This window comes from Schistocerca americana, chromosome 4, assembly GCF_021461395.2.
Source record: "Schistocerca americana isolate TAMUIC-IGC-003095 chromosome 4, iqSchAmer2.1, whole genome shotgun sequence".
Lineage (NCBI taxonomy): Eukaryota > Metazoa > Arthropoda > Insecta > Orthoptera > Acrididae > Schistocerca > Schistocerca americana.
Window position 1 is genome coordinate 597317279 of NC_060122.1, and position 20363 is coordinate 597337641.

Consider the following 20363-nt stretch of genomic DNA (forward strand, 5'->3'; position numbering starts at 1 on the left):
TCAGGAGTTGTCCTCCCGCAGGAAGAAGGCCATGACGAGCGGCGAGTTGCGCTTCCGGAAGGAGAAGGCGGGCGTGTGTCGGCCCCAGGCGTAGCTGGGGTAGTAGGCGTCCGGGCCGGGGCGCGCCGACTGCGGCACGGGCGGGCGGCGGCCGCCCACCGCGGGCTTGGGCGCGCGACGCAGGTACACCTCGGGGGGAGGCGGCACGTAGCCCGCGGGGCCCGGACTCGACTCGTACAGCGGCTCCGTCAGCCAGCCGCGCCTGCGCACGGGCACAGCTCATCCGCCACCGGCTCCTTACGGCACGGGACGCCAGCCACTGTGTCACACGCTACCGTTCGCGAAAAGCGCAGCACCCACAAGCAGTGTTCCGAATCACTCCAAAATCGAAGGGTGTGGGGAATAGTGGAATCATAATAACTGATTAACGCAGACTCAGCAGCGTCCTCTTTTGTGCGACCAGACAGGACAGTGTTCCGCCACGCTCAGTCGGTGCGGAGACGTCAAATCAGCAAGGGGACTGCGGCTACCCGACATCACCGTTTTCTTCCAAGCAAGCTAGACAGAAATAAAAGAGGCAGACCCGGGGGCTCCAGATGGTCAAGCGCTTCCAAGAAAAAAATATCATTTTTGCTTAAGGTGCGCAAGGTACGAGCCGTTTATCTAATACAATATAATATAATACAATATGCTAATTCAGGTGAGACAGGTTCGAAGTATTTACTGAAGCCCTCCCATTTGAAATACCCAGGTAAAGGAACCTCTTTTTCCATCAAAATCTTTCCTACCGATTATTATTTTCTTTTTAACAACATAGTGAAAATTGTTTACCTTTACCAAAATTTACATTATGTATCACTTTTTTTTCGACTAACAAAGCTGTTTTGTAAAACGGATAACTAACAGCACTGAAAAAATCTACATAAAAAGACGAAGATACTACACTACTGGCCATTAAAATTGCTACACCACGAAGATAACGTGCTACACACGCGAAATTTAACCGACAGGAAGAAGGTGCTGTGATATGCAAATGATTAGCTTTTCAGAGCATTCACACAAAGTTGGCGCCAGTGGCGACACCTCCTACGTGCTGACATAACGAAAGTTTCCAACCGATTTCTCATACACAAGCAGCAGTTGACCGACGTTGCCTGGTGAAACGTTGTTGTGATGCCTCGTGTAAGGAGGAGAAATGCGTACCATCACGTTTCCGACTTTGATAAAGGTCGGATTGTAACCTATCGCGATTGCGGTTTATCGTATAGCGACATTGCTGCTCGCGTTGGTCGAGATCCAATGACTGTTAGTGTGGTGTCACCGCCAGACACCACATTTGCTAGAAGGTAGCCTTTAAATCGGCCGCGGTCCGTTAGTATACGTCGGACCCGCGTGTTGCCACTATCCGTGATTGCAGACCGAGCGCCGCCACACGGCAGGTCTAGTCTAGAGAGACTCCCTAGCACTCGCCCCAGTTGGACAGCCGACTTTGCTAGCTATGGTTCACTGTCTACATACGCTCTCATTTGCCGAGACGACAGTTTAGCATAGCCTTCAGCTACGTCATTTGCTACGACCTAGCAAGGCGCCATATTCAATTACTATTCTGAACAGATAATATTGTGAATCATGTACCGTCAAGAGCGGCGTTCATCATTAATGGATTAAAGTTAAGTATCAAACTAATTACGTCCACTTTCTGAATTCTAATTCCTTGTCATGCTCCAGACCTCACGTCAGTAGAGTCCTTCCCTCCTCACGCCAGCCTGCGTGAGATAAAACGCGTGCATTTCGGCCTCCTCTTGTAACACGGAGTTGGCTCTTCTGCCAACACAACAGATAGCACAATTTGTAATCGGGGGGGTTCAGCAAGGTAATACGGAACGCCGTGCTGGATCCCAACGGCCTCGTATCACTAGCAGTCGAGATGACACGCATCTTATCCGCATGGCTGTAACGGATCGGCCGCCCAAAGTGGCCGCGCGGTTCTGGCGCTGCAGTCTGGAACCGCGAGACCGCTGCGGTTGCAGGTTCGAATCCTGCCTCGGGCATGGATGTGTGTGATGTTCTTAGGTTAGTTAGGTTTAACTAGTTCTAAGTTCTAGGGGACTAATGACCTCAGCAGTTGAGTCCCATAGTGCTCAGAGCCATTTGAACCATTTGTAACGGATCGTGCAGCCACGTCTCGATCCCTGAGTCAACAGATGGGGACGTTTCCGAACACGAACAGTTCGACGACATTTGCAGCACCATGGCGCCTGCGATGGTGTACTCAACGACGAACCTGGGTGCACGAATGGCAAAACGTCATTTTTTCGGATGAATCCAGTTTCTCTTTGCAGCATCATAATGGTCGAATCCGTGTTTGGCGACATCGCGATAAACGCGCATTGGAAGCGTGTATCCGTCATCGCTATACTGGCGTATCACCCGGCGTGATGGTATCGGGTGCCATTGGTTACATGTCTCGGTCACCTCTTGTTCGCATTGACGGCACTTTGAACAGTGGACGTTACATTTCAGATGTGTTACGACCCGTGGCTCTACCCTTCATTCGATCCCTGCGAAAGCCTACATTTCAGCAAGATAATGCACGACCGCATGTTGCAGGTCCTGTACGGGCCTTTCTGGATACAGAAAATGTTCGACTACAGCCCTGGCCAGCACATTCTCCAGATCCCTCATCAATTTAAAACGTCTGGTCAATGGTGGCCGAGCAACTGGCTCGTCACAAAACGCCTGTCACTACTCTTGATGAACTGTGGTATCGTGTTGAAGCTGCATGGGCAGCTGTACCTGTACTCGCCATCCAAGCTCTGTTTCACTCAATGCCCAGGCGTATCAAGGCCGTTATTACGGTCTGAGGTGGTTGTTCTGGGTACTGATTTCTCAGGATCTATGCACCCAAATTGCGTGAAAATGTAATCACATGTCAGTTCTAGTATATTTGTTCAGTGAATACTCGTTTATCATCTGCATTTCTTCTTGGTGTAGCAATTTAATAGCCAGTAGTGTATTAACAACATGGTTAAATTTGTTTTCCTTTTCCAAAATTTACTTCATGTATTACATTTTTTTTTTTAATTAATAAAGCTGTTTCGTGAAACAGAGAATAACTAACAGCATTGAGAGAAGCTGCAGAGAAAGACGATGAACTAACCTCTGCAGGTTTGTTACTAGTTTTTAGTGACAAATAACTCACTATGATTACAAAGGCCGTGGGCCACTCTGTAACGTTAATAAAGAAACAAATAAATAAAAATGAGGCATTATGAGAATGGTCGCGGGTCGAGTGCGTTATGAGCCACTTATGTCTCCGGTAAACAGAGAGTTGTAGGCTCGAGTCCCTACACAGGAGCTTTTGTTTTAATTTTCAGATTGTACGCCAGCTACACTGTAAATAAACCAAAATGTTCAATATAACCAGTTTCTTAATATTTTTATAAAAGGCATGAAATGGAAAGGCAAAGGAAAGTTTAGAGTAGTAAATAAATCTTCCGGTCGTTGTGGCCGAGCGGTTCTAGGTGCTTCAGTCCGGAACCGCGTTGCTGCTACGGTCTCAGGTTCGAATCCTGTCTCGGGTATGGATGTGTGTGTGATGTCCTTAGGTTAGGTTTTAGTAGTTCTAAGTCAAGGGGACTGATGACCTCAGATGTTAAGTCCCATATTCCTTAGAGTCAATAGAACCATTTGAAATAAATTTTCAAGAATTGATTGTACTTACAGCGTCCACGACAACTCTGCAAATAACTTTCCAACAAGGGATTGTAATTGCAGCGTACAGGAATTCGTATGCCATTAGTTTCATTTCGCCCTTCCAGCAGCGTTACGCGTGGTTTGCTGCATACCGTGCAATGAGTGATAACCTCTGATGAACTTAAGTGAAGTTTGTTTTCCTACAGAAACTTTAAAAATAATCCCATAACCGTAAAACTGAAGCGTTAGTAACATGTGTAAGATGCCTTGTTCTACGATGAATGAAACCCTAGGTGTGTAAATCATCAACAGTATAATAATAAAAGGGTCTAATTTTATGTACGAATTTGTCGTGTACTCCTTACAGTCCTGTGCTGGAAATTTGATCGCTGAGTTCTCGTGGATGCTGTAACTACATTTCTTGGCAATGGATTTGCTACCCCCAATTTTCCTCTGCCTCTCCTTTTCATGCCTTTCGTGTAAATATTAACACATACAATATATTGAGAAATATTTATGTTTACTTTTCAATATATGTGACGTAAAAGTTGAAAATAAAAGAGCTTTTTGCATAGGGACTCGATCCCACGACCCTTTTTACTACCATACTGTACTTTTTCCGATGTGCCAACCGCTGCCCGGAAACACAAATGGCTCAAGCCTCCATCGATCCGCGCCAGAAATGCTATTTTTTTCCTACACACTTAGCCATTTGGAGCTCCCACTTCCGTCATTTCCATAATCTCGCCAAGCCCTACACATGCCATAAATCTTGACGAAAGCGATTATGCTGAGATGGCGCGGCCTCCTTATAAGTGAAAACGTTCAAGCGTGTACCGGTATGATTCGTCGATAATCAGACGGCGCATTATCAGCACATGTGTTCGAACGGCACAGAGTGATTGGCGTTCGGGAAACGGGTTTGTCCTACCGCGACATTGTGGCACGTAGAAGGCACACTGTTAACAACAGTGATGTGTGTGTAGAAACCGGGGCCAACGAAATATACGGGCCCCCCAACGAACTTGTGACGTCACCTTAGTAGGCTTTTCCGTCACACTTCGGGATGGCTCGGCTCCGTGCAGGGCCCATGGGAAATCAATATTTAATTGAAAGGTACCGACCCAAGTCGTGCTATCAAGATCTACCATGCATTTAAACTCGCAATCAAGAATTGTTAAACTCGCTTGAAATAGTTATTCTCTCCTCACTCGAAATGATTGCTGGGATTTGTAAGACCTTCTCATAGCACGTTGTGTGACGATCGCGCCACAGGCTGCAGGATTTGGTAGAACCAGCGAATAGGAAAGGGTAGCTTGCATCAACGACCGGACGCCGGACAAGAGTGTGAGCACACCTAGGATGGCAGCCATATGGAGTGATTGACAGAACAGCATCGTTCACAGTGCCGGCTCGAATTGCTATGGATGTGGACATGCCTGCACCGACGATTCAACAGTCTGCTGAAGGCCATGCTTGTCATTAGGTCGGCTTCCATTGACAACAACTCGCCAGACTGCGATGGACACGTGTTCCACATCAGCTCGCCCTACAGTGACCGCGAACGTATTAAATTTTGCCGCGATGAAAGCAATCGGCTATACTGCATTGTTCAGCGGCATGTCGGACAAACGCCAAGTCTGATGGTTTTGGACACCCATTGCCTATAAGATAAAATGATCTCATCTTCTACTTATTTAAGGCAATCTGATCAGCAACCAAGGCACTGTCCCTCTTGCAGGAAGCTCCACATGCCATATTTCAGCATTATAATATCCATCCAAGCGTGGTGAGGCAAGTGCATGTCTTCTTCAAAGAACAGCACATTCCACAACTTCCTGGCTTGTACGCTCACCTGATCTGTTGCCCATCGAATATGTCTGGGATATGGTCGGTTCTTCTCTTCCTGTCTTCCTCCTTGACATGGCGTCTTCCACCGCACTGAATCCTCACAGTCAGAGTGCATGTAGAGTTCTGTAATTATAAGCACATGTATATTGTCTTGCCCCTAATCTGTGTAATAAATTTCTTTGTAATCATATGTCTCCCTCTTGGTGCTGTAGTTTTCACAAACAGTAGCGTATATCAGTTCCTGGCTGTGACCAGTGGCTAGTATTGATTGCTGTTGTGAACATCAGCGCTAGTTTTCAGAGGAAGAGAGCTATTTTCTAGACTAGAGATGATAATAATAACAGTATTAGTAATTGTTGTTATAATAGTAGTAGTAGTAGTTTAATTGGTTCAAATGGCTCTGAGCACTATGGGACTTAACATCTATGGTCATCAGTCCCCTAGAACTTAGAACTACTTAAACCTAACTAACCTAAGGACATGCCCGAGGCAGGATTCGAACCTGCGACTGGAGTGGTCACGCGGTTCCAGACTGAAGCGCCTAGAACCGCACGGCCACACCGGCCGGCAGTAGTTTAATTCATCTGTAGGTAACTTTTACAAGGATAGTGTATATGTCATGGTGTTACAATCTAAGAACAACAAAAATAACACCGTTCATATACGTGGGCATTTATATATTCCAGAATTCGAATCAGAAACAGCTGCCAGTATGAGTAACGTAGCAATAGATATCTTCGGAGTAGCGAAGCAAGTTATATCACTTAATACAAGCAAGTCTTCTGGTCCAGACTATATAATAATTAGGTTCCTTTCATTGTATGCTGATGCAATAGTTCCATACTTAACAATCATATACAACCGTTCGCTTTACGAAAGATCCGACCCAAAGGCTGGAAAGCTGCACAGGTCACACCAATATTCAAGAAAGGTAGTAGGAGTAATCCACTAAATTACAGGCCCATACTACCTCGAAGAAAACGGTCTATTGACAAACAGTCAACACGGATTTAGAAAACAACGTTCTTGTGAAACACAACTAGCTCTTTACTCGCATGAAGTGATGAGTGCTATTGACGAGGGATTTCAAATTGATTCCGTATTTCTGGATCCCTAGAAGGCTTTTGACACAGGACCACTTAAGCTGCTTGTAGTGAAATTGCTTGCTTGTGGAATATCGTCTCAGACATGTTACTGGGTCCGTGATTTCCTGTCAGAGAGGTCACATTTCGTAGTAATTGACGGAAAGTCATCGAGTAAAACGGAAGCGATTTCTGGCGTTCCCCAAGGTAGTATTATAGGCCCTTTGCGATTCCTTATCTATGTAAACGATTTGAGACACAATCTCAGCAGCCGTCTTAGGCTGTTTGCAGATGACGCTGTCGTTTATCGAGTAGTAAACTCATTAGAAGATCAAAACAAATTGCAAAACGTTATAGAAAAGATATCTGTATGGTGCAAAAATTGGTAATGACCCTAAATAACGAAAAGTGTGAGGTCATCCACATGAGTGCTTAAAGGAATTCATTGAACTAATGTTACATGATAAAACAGTCAAATCTAAAGCCCGTAAATTCGGTTAAATACCTAGCAATTATAATTACGGACATCTTAAATTGGAAGGAACACAGAAAATGTTGTGGGGAGGGCTAACCAAAGACTGCGTTTTATTGGCAGGTCACTTAGAAAATGTAACAGTTCTTCTAAAGAGACTACCTACACTACGTTTGTCCGTCCTCTTTTAGAACAGTTCTGCGCGGTGTGTGAGCTTTACTAGATATTATTGATGGAGAACATCGAAAAAGTTCAAAGAAGGGCAGTACGTTTTGTATTATCGTGAAACAGGGGAGACAGTGTCACTGAAATAATACAGCATTTGGGATGGACATCATTAAAAGAAGTGCGTTTTCCATGGCGGACGAAATTCCAATCATCAACTTTCTCCTCCGAATGTGAAAATATTATGTTGACGCCGACATACATAGGGAGAAACGATCACCACGATAAAATAAGGAAAATCAAAGATGGCACGGAAAGTTATAGGTGTTCGTTCTTTCAACCCAGCTATACGAGATTGGAATAATAGAGAATTGTGAATGTGGTTGGATGAACCCTCTGCCAGGCACTTAAATGTGATTTGCAGAATATCCATGTAGACGTAGTGTAAGGTGTCAAGCAAATCCAACACCTTCCATGAAAACCCTGACATGATAGCAAATCCGGCAGTATGTCACATAGCTCCGAATAAATCCTGACATTAAACTAACCAAAGTAATACGATCAACGAGTGAGCAAATGGAATACCACAGACTAACACAAGAACGCCTAAATGCATGTCATACCTCCCCACCGTGAAACAGACGCAGTTCCGAGGGAAGAAACGAGAACAGTAGCCGATAGCAGAGTCGTGTAGGCTAGGAGGCCCTACGATAAGGGATGGACACCCACGTTGCCAGCCGACCGCCAGGACCACCCCCCAGCCCGTGTTACAAGATAGAGCCCTCCAGAAGAACAGTATAGATCTTACACTAACACTAAAAGGACCACACCAGCTGAAAGTTTTAGCGTGAGACTATACGCGTCTCTGTTATGTTGCAAACGTTAAAAACATTGCCCCACCACGAAAAGTATAACGTTTCTCATTGGATAGACAGAATTTTTGTAGGTGGAGTTTAAAGTTAACATTGAGACCCTGATTGATCAGTTGAAAACACAGCCAGCTACCTCTTTTTCAAACCAACTTCGGTAAATTGTAGTAAGGAGAAGTTAAGATAGGAGTTGCTTCCGAGACGGCGAGGTGCGTGGAGCTGCACCGCCCGCCGCCCCCTGACACTGCCTAAACACCGACAAGGTAATGAATGTACGCGGTGCCGCCATAAGGCTTCACTCAGAACTGCAGACGTCTCATCTGTTACATCACCTTTTTACGTAATACAAGTGTCGATCGTCAATTAAACTTCGTGGTATTCACATTTGCTACTAGAAGCTAAAATCTGAAATGCGATGATTTTTCTGTTGTATAATTATTGAGAAGCCACATCAGCCACTGTAATTTACGACAAGTTAGATAAGTAATTAAAGATAATTGAGAGTCACTGTAGACCATTTTGATAGTTTTCTCTTTTATGAAACTTAACTAAAATCTAGATTATAGATGTGATATGGCATAGGTCATCCTTCGGTCCATTGTAGAACTTGGAAACCCATTCAGGGAATATTCGTTCACATTTTTGTTGAACACAGTTGGTTTTTATCATCCTGTATTAATATTTACTTTTATCAATACTGCAATTTATAAACAATGTTTTGTGAGTAGAATAAAATTTCCAATGGTAAACTTAACTGCTTTTTCGATGTTATTTTACCAGCTAACTAAAGATAGGAAAGACTTGACCCCTTCCACTAAATTTAGTTGGTATTAACATTCTTTTACAGGGAGTGCAGTGGAGCTGACGCTGAAATCATTAAGTATTTGATTATATCATCGCTAGTCTCACTGAACTCTTCTGAACTCTACATGTCATGTGTGGTCTGGCGTCTCCTTACCAGCAACAGGTCACAGGTTCAAATTAGTCAATTCCCTAAACAACACGCTCAGAGCGTCGTTGCACGAAAGTGGTAGGGAGACACGAACAAACAGAAACCACGCAGAATGTTAGAGACTGGCGACCCTGCCAGGATGGTAAAATACCATGATTGAAGGTCGACCACATGCCCAACTAGATCAGAAAAATATCCTGTTAAAAATTTTCGTAATAAAAAATTATTTTGAAAGGCATAAATAGTTGAAAACAGTAGCTGCAGCGATAGATAGTATGAAAGTATTCAATAGAAAGTGAGACATTCTAGCAGAGACAATGGCATAATTAAGTTATGAATTTTAATATTGTTAGAATTAAGTTTTCTCTCCAATGCAAGCGCATAGGTGGCAGATACATCGCTGACAAGTTGGTTCTGACCCAACAAGTAAGTGAATGGATTATCAGTCTTGGGTATAATAAGTGTCAAGTCGTGTGAGCAAAAAGTTTATGAAACGCGTGAAATCGTATGAGCGCATGTTGACGCGAAATAGGGTGCGTTAATTGCTTTTAAAACAGAAAATAAGGGATTCGGAAAGATTAGCAATGGCAGATCGAGACATTGACCGAATTGAGGTAGAGACCCAGCATGAAGATGGACAGAGAATAGAGGACAGTACAACAGACGATGCGGTATCGCGAGAAATAGGACAGATAACGCACCATAACGAGGATAATGTACGCCAAGACATAGAAAACGTAGGTCAGCATACGACAGAGGAGCAGGAAAGTAGAGAGACAGTCGATGAGGATTCTAACTTGCGTCTTGAATACGTAGAACCCATAGTACAAGTAATCAGAGCTCCCTCACCACAGAGTACAAGGAATTCGAGCAGAAACGTGTCACTGCACAGTTCAATGCAATCGGTTGCGAACCAACACTTGGGCGAAAACACAGAGCGCAGGACGTCGGAAGAAAACGCAATAGGACCCACCAATCTGGCAGAATTATTACAACAAATGACGGAAACCATGACAAGGCAAAATAAAGAAATTGCGAACCAAATTAAAATTCAGAATGCAGGAACGACGAAACAAATTGCAGAAACCACGAGACAAATGCGTGAGATTAAAGAACAAAACAAAAAAATTCAGTTACACCTAAGTCATATTGAAGACGAGGCAAAAGAATCTCGAGAAGTGATAGGAAACTTAATAACAGGTTACAGTCAGTTGAGAACAGACATTGACAAAATACAAGCGGACGTACAAACATTGCGTAATGACATTCAGGACGAGATCAAAACATTACGTAACAACACCCAGGGAGAAGTCAAGAAACTAGAGAAACAGATAAACGTAATTACTAGACAAGCAGCAGGTACAGCGCGTGAAATTGTTGAAAACAGTGTGTTACACAAACGTATCACAAAAGCAGTGCTGACAAGATATGATAATCGCATAGTCAAAATAGAAGCGTAAACGAAGCAACAATTTCAGAAATTGCAAACAGAGATGTTGCAAACTATTGAAGAGCGTAGTAAACAGGATCGAACAAGCACTGAGTCTGCAACCACATCCGTATCTGTAACAGCACCGGAAAAACAAGCAATTAACAAATATATTACGCATTTGCGATTCCAATCACAGGCGGAAAGTAATATGTGTGAAATCAGACCGCCTGCACAGCAACAAACACGTTTCGAAATTCTTGATGAACAAACGGCACCACAAACACATGCAGAACCACAAATGTATGTTTCAAGACAGTCTGGATCGTGCAATGAAGCGGCAAGGTTAGCCAGACAAGATACCGAACTAATACGTTGGAGAACCAATAGACCGACAAATCATCAACAAAGAAACCAGTATCAACAAGCTGAACAAGAAAAGAGAATACAGACAGAAGAGGTGCAGGTAAGACCACCAAACCCCGAAAAACGTTCGAATTGACAGCTAAGCGCCCATGCCAAAGAGAATGACGCACCGACCCATGATAATTGCAGCACCTTGAACAGAGAAGTAAATACTTTATCACGAGAAGAGAAGAAGGAGGAAACAAAACCGCAGGGACCAGATGAAAACGAAGACAGGAAAATAACAATATCGTGTTGGGACGAAATTAATTGGGAGAATACTGACGAGGAAGATGAATTACCAGAGGCATGCACAACGAATGTAGGAGGAAAGAACGAAGTAATGAGTATTGCAGAGCTATTTGAGATGGAAACCAGGGAAACGAAATCAATGAGGATAATGCGCAGTCGACAGAAGCTGAAAATAAGTTACTAGTGGGCACACAACCCAACGTATATAATGAAGGAAGTTATGAAGCGATAATCAGAGCATTTAAATGGGATTATGTGGAAGTAGCGACGAAGAAAGAGAAGATAGACGAGGATGAGGAAAAAGTAGAGGATGTTGAAGAAAGCGTAAATGAAGGAAGAAATAGAGAAGAGGAAATAAAAGAGAGGGAAGTAGCAGTCGAAGCTTATCCTACAGAAAGTTCGAATTCACAAGGGAAATTCCTGAAAAGACTCATGTATGATTAAGTGGAAGATTCGTTGATGCAAGAAGAAGAAGAACAGAACCAACCCTTTCAAATTCAACCAATTGTGAAGGCCACGGTAAAGCATATCCCAGTCAATATTGTAATTGATAGCGGAGGTGAACTGACCGCGATCTCAGAAAATTTATTCATGCAGTGTAATGCCAATGAGGGATTGCCAGTTCTGAAAACACGTAAGATTAAAGTAAGAGGTCCTTTTTTTTTTGGTCATCAGTCTACTGACTGGTTTGATGCGGCCCGCCACGAATTCCTTTCCTGTGTTAACCTCTTCATCTCAGAGTAGCACTTGCAACTACGTCCTCAATTAATTGCTTGACGTATTCCAATCTCTGTCTTCCTCTACAGTTTTTGCCCTCTACAGCTCTCTCTAGTACCATGGAAGTCATTCCCTCATGTCTTAGCAGACGTCCTATCATCCTGTCCCTTCTCCTTATCAGTGTTTTCCATATATTCCTTTCCTCTCCGATTCTGCGTAGAACCTCCTCATTCCTTACCTTATCAGTCCATCTAATTTTCAACATTCGTCTATAGCACCACATCTCAAATGCTTCGATTCTCTTCTGTTCCGGTTTTCCCACAGTCCATGTTTCACTACCATACAATGCTGTACTCCAGGCGTACATCCTCAGAAATTTCTTCCTCAAATTAAGGCCGGTATTTGATATTAGTAGACTTCTCTTGGCCAGAAATGCCTTTTTTGCCATAGCGAGTCTGCTTTTGATGTCCTCCTTGCTTCGTCCGTCATTGGTTATTTTACTGCCTAGGTAGCAGAATTCCTTAACTTCATTGACTTCGTGACCATCAATCCTGATGTTAAGTTTCTCGCTGTTCTCATTTCTACTACTTCTCATTGACTTCGTGACCATCAATCCTGATGTTAAGTTTCTCGCTGTTCTCATTTCTACTACTTCTCATTACCTTCGTCTTTCTCCGATTTACTCTCAAACCGTACTGTGTACTCATTAGACTGTTCATTCCGTTCAGCAGATCATTTAATTCTTCTTCACTTTCACTCATGATAGCAATGTCATCAGCGAATCGTATCATTGATATCCTTTCACCTTGTATTTTAATCCCACTCCTGAACCTTTCTTTTATTTCCATCATTGCTTCCTCGATGTACAGATTGAAGAGTAGGGGCGAAAGGCTACAGCCTTGTCTTACACCCTTCTTAATACGAGCACTTCGTTCTTGATCGTCCACTCTTATTATTCCCTCTTGGTTGTTGTACATATTGTACATGACCCGTCTCTCCCTATAGCTTACCCCTACTTTTTTCAGAATCTCGAACAGCTTGCACCATTTTATATTGTCGAACGCTTTTTCCAGGTCGACAAATCCTATGAAAGTGTCTTGATTTTTCTTTAGCCTTGCTTCCATTATTAGCCGTAACGTCAGAATTGCCTCTCTCGTCCCTTTACTTTTCCTAAAGCCAAACTGATCGTCACCTAGCGGATTCTCAATTTTCTTTTCCATTCTTCTGTATATTATTCTTGTAAGCAGCTTCGATGTATGAGCTGTTAAGCTGATTGTGCGATAATTCTCGCACTTGTCAGCTCTTGCCGTCTTCGGAATTGTGTGGATGATGCTTTTCCGAAAGTCAGATCGTATGTCGCCAGACTCATATATTGTACACACCAACGTGAATAGTCGTTTTGTTGCCACTTCCCCCAATGATTTTAGAAATTCTGATGGAATGTTATCTATCCCTTCTGCCTTATTTGACCGTAAGTCCTCCAAAGCTCTTTTAAATTCCGATTCTAATACTGGATCCCCTATCTCTTCTAAATCGACTCCTGTTCCTTCTTCTATCACATCAGACAAATCTTCACTCTCATAGAGGCTTTCAATGTATTCTTTCCACCTATCTGCTCTCTCCTCTGCATTTAACAGTGGAATTCCTGTTGCATTCTTAATGTTACCACCGTTGCTTTTAATGTCACTAAAGGTTGTTTTGACTTTCCTGTATGCTGAGTCTGTCCTTCCGACAATCATATCTTTTTCGATGTCTTCACGTTTTTCCTGCAGCCATTTCGTCTTAGCTTCCCTGCATTTCCTATTTATTTCATTCCTCAGGGACTCGTATTTCTGTATTCCTGATTTTCCCGCAACGTGTTTGTACTTCCTCCTTTCATCAATCAACTGAAGTATTTCTTCTGTTACCCATGCTTTCTTCGCAGCTACCTTTTTGTATCTATGTTTTGCTTCCCAACTTCTGTGATGGCCCTTTTTAGAGATGTCCATTCCTCTTCAACTGTACTGCCTACTGCGCTATTCCTTATTGCTGTATCTATAGCGTTAGAGAACTTCAAACGTATCTCGTCATTCCTTAGTACTTCCGTATCCCACTTCTTTGCGTATTGATTCTTCCTGACTAATGTCTTGAACTTCTGCCTACTCTTCATCACTACTATTTTGTGATCTGCGTCTATATCTGCTCCTGGGTACGCCTTACAACCCAGTATTTGATTTCGGAATCTCTGTCTGACCATGATGTAATCTAATTGAAATCTTCCCGTATCTCCCGGCCTTTTCCAAGTATACCTCCTCCTCTTGCGGCTCTTGAACAGGGTAATCGCTATTACTAGCTGAAACTTGTTACAGAACTCAATTAGTCTTTCTCCTCTTTCATTCCTCGTCCCAAACCCATATTCTCCTGTAACCTTTTCTTCTACTCCTTCCCCTACAACTGCATTCCAGTCGCCCATGACTATTAGATTTTCGTCCCCCTTTACATACTGCATTACCCTTTCAATATCCTCATACACTTTCTCTATCTGTTCATCTTCAGCTTGCGACGTCGGCATGTATACCTGAACTATCGTTGTCGGTGTTGGTCTGCTGTCGATTCTGATCAGAACAACCCGTTCACTGAACTGATCACAGTAACACACCCTCTGTCCTACCTTCCTATTCATAACGAATCCTACACCTGTTATACCATTTTCTGCTGCTGTTGATATTACCCGATACTCATCTGACCAGAAATCCTTGTCTTCCTTCCACTTCACTTCACTGACCCCTACTATATCTAGATTGAGCCTTTGCATTTCCCTTTTCAGATTTTCTAGTTTCCCTACCACGTTCAAGCTTCTGACATTCCACGCCCCGACTCGTAGAACGTTATCCTTTCGTTGATTATTCAATTTTTTTTCATGGCAACCTCCCCCTTGGCAGTCCCCTCCCGGAGATCCGAATGGGGGCTATTCCGGAATCTTTTGCCAATGGAGAGATCATCATGACACTTCTTCAATTACAGGCCACATGTCCTGTGGATACACGTTACGTGTCTTTAATGCAGTGGTTTCCATTGCCTTCTGCATCCTCATGTCGTTGATCATTGCTGATTCTTCCGCCTTTAGGGGCAATTTCCCACCCCTAGGACAAGAGAGTGCCCTGAAACTCTATCCGCTCCTCCGCCCTCTTTGACAAGGCCGTTGGCAGAATGAGGCTGACTTCTTATGCCGGAAGTCTTCGGCCGCTAATGCTGATCATTTATCAAAAATTTAGGCAGTGGCGTGGATCGAACCCGGGACCGAAGACGTTTTGATTATGAATCAAAGACACTACCCCTAGACCACGGGTCCTATCAAACAATGCTGCGGAAGTACGAGGCAAACAAGGTTAACTCTTTCGTGCCAACGTCAAAAGATCGAAGCCAACTTCGTGATTATACCTAAAATAACTGTAGATTTGATTATAGGTGCAGATTTTTTAAATGAGAGACTAGCGATAATAGATATGGGGAGAGGAGGCGTAACATTCGGGAATGTCACACTTCTCTTTGAGCAAAAGCTAAAATTAGAAGAAATACCAGTTATAAACAAACAATTAAGAATGATGCGAGATAAAGAGGATGAAGAATTGGAATGGTATGCACAAAAGGGGGAATCGCCTCAACTCATGTTAGAAGTCCATAAAGAATTCGACCAAAAATTGCAAGAAGTTCAAGGTATTTCGGAACACAGTAAAAGAGAATTAGAGGGTATTTTACGAGATAAAGCAGAGGTATTTTTACCTAAGACTGGCATTATTAAACACTTTCAGTACAAGTTTGAAGTAAAACAGCACAAACCATTTAGAGTGCCACCCTATACAATCCCATTAAGCTACAGGAATAAAGGATATATCTAAAATGTTAGATGACGATATTATTGAACCAGCTACCTCCACATATAACAGCCCGCTCCATATTGTACAAAAACGAGACGGGAGCATCAAGGTTAGTGCTTGATTCCAGACAGATCAACACAATCATAATCACTGAGACAGACCACCCAGAAAAATTAGAGGAATTGATACAAAACTTTCACGGTGCTAAGATATTTTCATCAATTGATTTACGGAGTAGTTTCTGGCAAACAGAATTGGCCCCAGAATGTAGAAAATTTACAGCATTTATCGTATTCGGTAGATGTTACCGATTTAAACGATTGCCATTTGGTTTAAACATATCATCAGCAGCGTTTATTAAGGGATTTAATACTATATTCAATCCTGAAATTTTACAAAAAAATACTTGTTATGTTGATGATGTGATTGTAGCAGAACCCTCTTGGGAACATCCCAACGACATCAGTTTTTACAGATCATGAAAGAGCATGGGGTCACAGTAAATATAATAAAATCCAAATTTGGAAGGCGAGAGGTCAAATTTCTAGGACACAATTTAAGGGAAAGAGGTAATGCCGGACCCAGAAAAACTAACGGCAATCAAAGAATTCTGTACTCCATATAATAAGAAAACTCTCAGAGGATTTCTAGGTCTCACCGGATTCCATAAAAAATTTATTTGGATCGACTCTCTCGCAACACCACGCGTATGTGCATTGACTGGAAAAAACACGCCATGGGTATGGAATCAACAAGCCAATGAAGAATTTTTAAAAGTAAAAAACGCACTAACAACAGCATCGATTTTAGCATATCCTGATCTACCACAAAATTTTTGTATGGCCACTGATAGCGCGAACACAGGTTTAGGAGTTGTTTTATTCGAAGAATACAAACAGGCAGGGCTAAGATCATATAGAACAATTGCATTTGCCAGTCGTGTACTCACAAAAAGTGAGAAAAACTATTCAGTCACGGAGCTGGAAGCATTGGCCGTTGTATGGGGCTTCCAACATTTTCGATACTTCCTATTCGGAAGAAAAACGAAAGTATACGCTGACCACAAAGCATTAGAATTTCTGTTATCCACCAAATTAACTCATGGGAGGTTAGCCAGATGGATGTTAATACTACAAGAATTTGACTTCACTAATACACACATACCAGGACCAGCGAATGTATCAGCAGATGCTTTATCACGATGTCCACAGAGTGCATCTAACAACATAGGTTTGGAAGCAGCAGAAGACCAGTTTACAATGTACTATATGAAACAAGTACCTTTCGAAAACTACATTACGATAGCATTGAAAAACATAGGCAAAGAATAAGACAAGGATCCCGAAATACAAGTGGAGAAGTAAGGATTTTCCAGACATTTGACAGCACTATTCCGTAAAAAACAATGTTTCATTTTTTAGACGAAATATTGCAACGAATGAATGGTTAGTTTATATCCCAGATGAACTAATTAATAAGTACATATGGTATAACATTTAAGTAATGGCCACTTTGCACCAAAGAAATGCTTTTTAAAAATAAAACAAACAAGCCATTTTCCTAATATGGAAAGACGAATTAGAACAGTATTAGTCAAATGCAAAAAATGTATGACGGCTAAACAAGTCACTTTCCAAACCAAACCACCTATGTTTCCAATAATCCCTAAAAAATTAAAACAAATAGCTGCAACAGATTTGATGGGGCCCCTCCCACACACAAAAAATGGATATATTTTCATATTTGTCGTTTTGGAACTTACTTCTAAATATGTTACCTTGACACCATTAAAATGGGCAACAGGTCTTACTATTAGTAAAGCATTTCGACAAGATTTTCTCAGACAAGTAGGTGGAGTGGAACGAATAATTTCGGATAATGGCCCACAATACAAATAAGTGCAATGGCAGAACACGTTAAAACAACACAAAATAAAACCCATCTACATATCTACGTACAAAACTAGTGTAAATCCAGCACAACGATCTATGAAGGACATAGGCACTTTATGCCAATTATATGCAGGCAAAAGACACAACACTTGGGATATATATCTTAAAGATTTTCAAGAAGTAATAATTGAAATGCCACATAGCACTACACTACTACCTCCAGTTACTGTACTTAAAAATATTGAACCCACAAACATAACAAGAGAAAATTTTAGATTTCCTATTGTACCACGTAGACAGCACAAACAAGTCATAGCAACAGCACTTTCCAACATCAGACAGGGAGTCATTAACAGAAAAGAAAGAGGAGATAGAACAGCAATTAAAAGAACATTTTCAGTAGGCAAGAAAGTATTTGTAAAAACACACCATCTCTCCAGCAAACAGAAACACAAAATACATAAGTTTTACGCTGCATACAAAGGACCGGTCATAATTAGCCGAATCGCTCATGATAATGCTGTGGAACTAATGAACCTAAAAACAGGCAAAACCTTAGGACTTCACCATGTGAGCCATATCAAAAAGTTTGAAGATTAATTTTATTACTGTAAATAATTAACACAATATTTCAAGTTTATGTTGCAGATAAGATAGTCAGGAGAAAGAAGAATGAAGAGAGAGGAAGGTAGGGAAAAGAAAGTAGTTTCAATAAAAACAAAAACAAAAATAACACCAATAGTTGCATAGATTAAGGTGAAGGAATAAAGCGTAGATAGCCTAATAGCATAAAATACTACAATGCTATACACCACGACACTACACAGAAATAAAAAACGAATTTGAGGATTCTTGTAGAAGTTAAGACTCAAAATATCTTAGAACTGTAACATGGAAAGGGCACTGAAATTTGTAAAGCTTTTTAAAAAGGCGTAAAACAATGTAGGTACTAGACATATGTTAGATGATTATAAGTGAAACTTTTTGTACGAACCATTGTAAAAACTCCAGCAAGAAGCAAATGCAACGACCCACAAGTTGCAACGAGAGAAGTATCAAGAAAGGAAAGGACGTAATTAGCAAGACACGATTCCTACAAGGCAGAAGCATCGAGAGAAGGGAAAGGACAGTGAAACCAACAAAGGGCACTTGTATCTGAGGTCGGCAGTAAATCTACAGCTAAGGCGAACCCTAACTCTGCTGGGACATGACACAACACGGAAGGCCAGAAAGGTCCCAGGACACCCCGACTCAGCGGAGCGAGCAAAAAACGGCCAGACGAGAAGACCACTTGGGCAATCCACCACTGGCAAAAAAAAATGTGTAAAAGTCACACTACTGCTATTAAACAGCACGCTGATGCATGAAACTGAAGAAAACTTCCACAAAGTATCTGACACATCCAAACAATTTATCAAACTGTTACTAAGAGGAGAACTTCAAAGCGACTAGTTTTCAATAAATATTCCCATATCCTGCCCAGAGAAAAACCAAGAATCAAGTAAGAAGCAGAGAAAAAGCAGGAAGAACAGAAGTTGAAGATTCGCAAGATTGAGACCAAGAAAGAAGATGGGTGAAGAATAGACGACATACCTTCCCAAATCCCTATCCTATTGTAATCTAGTCGTCTGCAAAGTATTACAACGAAAACGACCGCTTTCAGCGACACATAACGATGACTTTCACGCATACAAAGCCAGTAAACCACAAAATTCTGCACTCACAGCTCCATTCCATTATGGGACCTCCACAACAGCAACACACAGTTGCAAAGCCAACAAGGAATGATGAATGAAGCTGTACATCAAATACTTTCACACATCCATCTCGCTCAAGTCCATCAACTTCATGCAAAAACATTCGCCAACCTCATGCATAAACATTCATAGGATAATGGAAAAGTGTGAAATTGTGTGATGTAGGAATTGTGCAAAAGACACGTGTGAAAAACTAAATAAGTAAAGCACACCAGACAGCTAATAAACTTCAAAATAACAGTCATTGACTATGGACTTAAATAAAAATAGACTATCGATAAAAATAAGGCATTAGTTCTGAAATGGACAGTATATAAAGAACAAAAGTAAGGCATAATAAACACTAAAACTATATGCCACTAATTTTCTCCTCATAAAAATAAAAGAATAACTACATTTTACTTATTTTCTCCTTATAAAAACAAAGAATAAAAAATTATCTTATTGGATGTTTTACCTTTTTTTAACATCTGTACAATTTGTTAGGATAATATCTCAATACTTGTGTATGTATATTTCTTTGTCAAAGCAATTCTTGGATATAATTCTTATTTGTTAGTGTAACAATGTTGAAATGAGTGAGTAGAAACAAAAATATTTTACTTGTAAATGATATTTAGAAAATGTGTTAGGAATAGATTTTACTTAATTACTACATTAATAAAAAAAATTTCTAAGAAAATCGATGTGAAAGACTCCTCACTTTTGATAACAAACTTCTTATAAAACAAACTTCACACTTAAATAAAGAATGAAAATAATTAAAAATTAATAATGATAATAGCAAAAAATATTCTCTTGTCAATATAAACATATTTTTGAGAATAATGTGGAAGAATATAAAAATATAAAAAACTAGAATAATGTGGATGAACAGTAGGCAACAAAATTTAGATAAAGGAATAATTTTTGACTGACTTAGGCAACGATACAATCATTGCCTAACTTCAGTGCAAAAATTAAGTTC

The 20363-nt window shown here is 41.3% G+C and overlaps 1 protein-coding gene across 1 annotated transcript in view; it reads right to left on the reverse strand.

Moving 5' to 3' along the window:
* LOC124613641 (outer dense fiber protein 3-like protein 2) overlaps positions 1-20363 on the reverse strand; it is a 51512-nt gene continuing 31149 nt past the window's right edge. The window contains exon 4 of the mRNA XM_047142357.1: positions 1-262. Coding sequence (XP_046998313.1) covers positions 1-262 — 262 coding nt within the window. The remainder of the gene's footprint in view (positions 263-20363) is intronic.